Genomic DNA, 3,416 nt, shown 5'->3' on the forward strand with positions numbered 1-3,416 from the left:
TGGATGCCGGAAATGCAAAGGTACAGCGATGGAAGGGATGGAAGCTGTCCTACAGAGAAAGGGTGAAGCTCGTGAAGACTTACCTGGTCCCTATCTTTTTGTTTGTTTCCTACGTGTATCCGCTGCCAGAAGCTCTCTATGCTCGGATCCAAAGCCTGTTCTTCCAGTTAATCTGGGGGAACAGGCTGAATCCTGTAAAAGGGGCATTACTTACCTGCAGAGGAAAGAGGGAGGGTTGGGCATGTTATGTCCAGTGGCTTTCTTTGGATCCATTTTCTTGAAGTTTAACTTTGGGAGCCTGGGCCAAAGAACTGATTCCCTGTGGGAATGTTGCATCAAGAATTGGGCATTGCCTCTGGTAGGAGATTGGCTGCTTGGCGATAGTGTGAAGCAGGTCCGAGTGCGCGGGAATTGTCTCCCACTGCATATTCGACTCGGGCTAAAACTTTTGAGAAAGTGGGACATTAGAATTGGGGAACTGAGTTCTGTTACAAGGAGACAAATTTATCAGAGGATCCTATTGAGCTACTTTGTTGTCCCCATGGCCTTGAAGGACTGTGTGGGGGATGTCCTTTCTCAGAGCCTGCGGTGGCTCAATGACAGAAGGGTGCCCCCAAATTATTTTGATCTGAACTGGCTGGCTCTTCAGGGAAGACTTTTTGTCCGAGGCAATGTGAGCTTTTTGAACATCACAGAGAGGGAGTGCCCATGGGGCTGTTCCACTAATGAGACCCTAGAACATTTTCTTGTGGATTGTCCTGTGACAAAAGTTTTAAAACATCGGCTGGCAGAGGCTCTCAACGTGCCCCACATCAAACACTTGTCCTATGCTGATACGGCCTATGGTGTTTTGTCTGTCCCACATCCCCTGGATATAGGGACAGTGTATCTAATAATATCGGTGATGAGGTACCACCTATGGCAGATCCGCTGCAGAAGGTCCATTAGCCATGAGAATGTTGTTATAGACCAAATAGTGAAGTCTGTGGTGGCTGATTTGGGTTTCCTGAGGGAAAGAGAGGTTAAGCAAAGCTGTCTGAATGCATCCAAATGGAGAGGTGTGAAACTGTGACGTATACTGATGTATTTATGATACTAATGCCTGTGATGTCTGACATGTTTCTCTTTCAAACAGACAACGTGATAACACCAGCTCATGCTTTTCAGTGGAAAAGTTCTGCAAGCTCTTTGGCTCAGCAATATATATGTCCTGAGTTGGGGGGTGTATGTGGGAAGGATGGTGTGATGGCCCACTAATAGAAAGACAAACTTTGGACTTTGTGGCCGGGTTTGTGGTGGTGAAGGTGGTGGTTGGGGAGGGAGGAAAACCTTTTTCATGGACAAAGGGAAAGACTTTGCCAAGTTTGTTTTGGGAATTATGGACAGAGGAAGGACTCCAAGAGGGTTTGGTGGTGGGAGATACTGCTGAGCCAAGCCAAAGTTTCATGGACTATATTTTGCTTATTTGGTGGTAAATAGTTTAAAATCAGTTTTGATTTAGCTGAGCTGATGATTATTGTAAATTGATAAGTTTTTACAAAATAAAAAAATTCCTATCTGATCCCCATTGTAAGCAGCAGTCCTGTCCTGCTTTATGGCAGATGAGAGGATAAACCCCTGGTTTATGACTGATATTCTATCTCAATAACTTATATTTTCCACCACTTGTATTTCTGTTATAGTTTCAGAAATAAAAAGAAAAAAAATGTAAAAACGGCTATATCCTATGAAATGATTCAACTATAATAACTGTTGTGTTACATGGTATATGCCAACTGCTAATTATAGTTAAAATCAAAAATATATATATATTGCTCACTATCTCAACCGAAATTACGTTTTGGTTGAAGTTCACCCTCATAAAGCCAACTATATATCATGACACCCTGATAGGTTGTTAAAATATACTGTTTGCAAATGTAGTTTCACATGCTCAAATTCCCCATAATGTTTTGAAATATTTTAGCTGTATATGTTATGAGCAGAGGAGTAAAATAGGGAACTAAGAGTGCCTTCAAGTCAGCCCTATCTCCCAGGCAGATAACAACTCAGCCACACCCTCCTCCTAGGCTAAACACACCTCCCCCAGCTGATTGGTCAGTACACTCTAGCATTACTTTCAATGAAGCTGCCACATATGGAGTGTGTGATGTCATCTGCTCCTCCCTTTGGTGCTGTGCTGTGTGATCTGCTCCTCCTGTATCATGGCTGCTGAAGTCTGGAGGGAAAGTGATTTAAAAAGAGAGAAGATTCCTGCTGAGAAGCAGAATTTCACTGAGAAGTTTTATGTAGGAGACTGCACAGAACAGGTGGTAATGTGGGTGCACGGATTTGTGATTAGTGAGTTGAACCGACATCTTAATGTAACATGGAGGCTCTGAGGGCAGAGAGCTGCAAATTGTCTTTCTAGCTCAAGACATATCTACTTCCCAACTATACTGTTTGTATATGTGTGCAATAAATGTGCTGTACAAGTGATTATATTGTGTTTATTTATGCTAAAATATTAATGTACTCTCTGCCTCCCAGGATGATCTTATTTATTTTCTGCCTGGTAGGCAGATAAAACCTAGTATCCATGTTGGCCAAACCTCCATAGAATGATTGGTCAGTCCCTTCTACTGTTGCTTCAGTTAAGTTGCCAAAAATTGTGTGATATCATTAGCTCCTCCCTCTAATGATGTGCTGTGTGATCAGATGAGAGCTTCCTCTTTGATGATTAGATAATTTGATAAAAGAGAACAAGGAGGGATCCTGCTGAGAAAGTTTCTCAGAATTCTAAAAACCCTATAAGGTAGGCCAAAAAAAGAAATATTATAATTTTTATGCTGATTATTATCTTTATTCCTGTAGTTAAACACATTCAGCTATGTTGCATATTTTGCCATGTGCTGGCTGCCTCTCAGGATGGTGTTATATAGTATATGGACTGTTGTCAGAGTGGTCATAATCACTGCAATTGTATTTGCTTTTACAATATGACCTCTAAATATTTCTTTAAATAACATGATGTATATTCTTCCTAATTAAAAGAGAACTGATGACTTATTTCATCTTTGTTGTTTGTTAAGTTGGTGAAGCATGGCACCAGTGAAAAGAAAATATGCCACTAGGAAGGCTTCAAAAAAGACAAGGCTTTGTGAGTTTATATAGTGAATAAAGTACCCCCTCTTGTAAAATATAAGGATATTATTAGTTACCGAGGAGTTTCATGACCATATAAAAACACAAGGCCAAAGGCCGAGTGTTTTTATACTGGTCATGGAACTCCGAGGTAACTTCTAATATCCTCATATTTTACAACTGGGGGTACTTTATTTATTATAATACACAAATTTTAGTGAGTCATGTGACAGAAATGACATCACTACTCACCGTTTATAACTGATGACATCACTACTCACCGTTTATAAGGA

At 40.7% G+C, this 3,416-nt stretch overlaps 1 protein-coding gene across 3 annotated transcripts; it reads left to right on the forward strand.

The window, feature by feature from the left end:
- Positions 1-211: 211 nt before the first annotated feature.
- On the forward strand, positions 212-3,120 carry LOC121394177. 3 transcript variants are annotated; one of them, XM_041564379.1, is made up of 2 exons: positions 212-2,340; positions 3,072-3,120. In XM_041564379.1, exon 1 carries the CDS (start codon positions 242-244, stop codon positions 1,070-1,072), a length of 831 nt encoding a protein of 276 aa, XP_041420313.1. In that variant the 5' UTR covers positions 212-241; the 3' UTR covers positions 1,073-2,340; positions 3,072-3,120. The 3 variants fall into 3 exon arrangements, with proteins under 3 accessions (XP_041420313.1, XP_041420314.1, XP_041420315.1); XM_041564380.1 differs by having other exon boundaries at positions 212-2,309; XM_041564381.1 differs by having other exon boundaries at positions 212-2,288.
- The last annotated feature ends 296 nt before the right edge of the window (positions 3,121-3,416 follow it).

This window comes from Xenopus laevis, chromosome 5S (assembly GCF_017654675.1).
Source record: "Xenopus laevis strain J_2021 chromosome 5S, Xenopus_laevis_v10.1, whole genome shotgun sequence".
Lineage (NCBI taxonomy): Eukaryota > Metazoa > Chordata > Amphibia > Anura > Pipidae > Xenopus > Xenopus laevis.

Excerpts from the sequence above, each read along its gene's own strand:
- LOC121394177 (XM_041564379.1), top strand. The coding sequence starts at position 242 with ATGTTATGTCCAGTGGCTTTCTTTGGATCCATTTTCTTGAAGTTTAAC.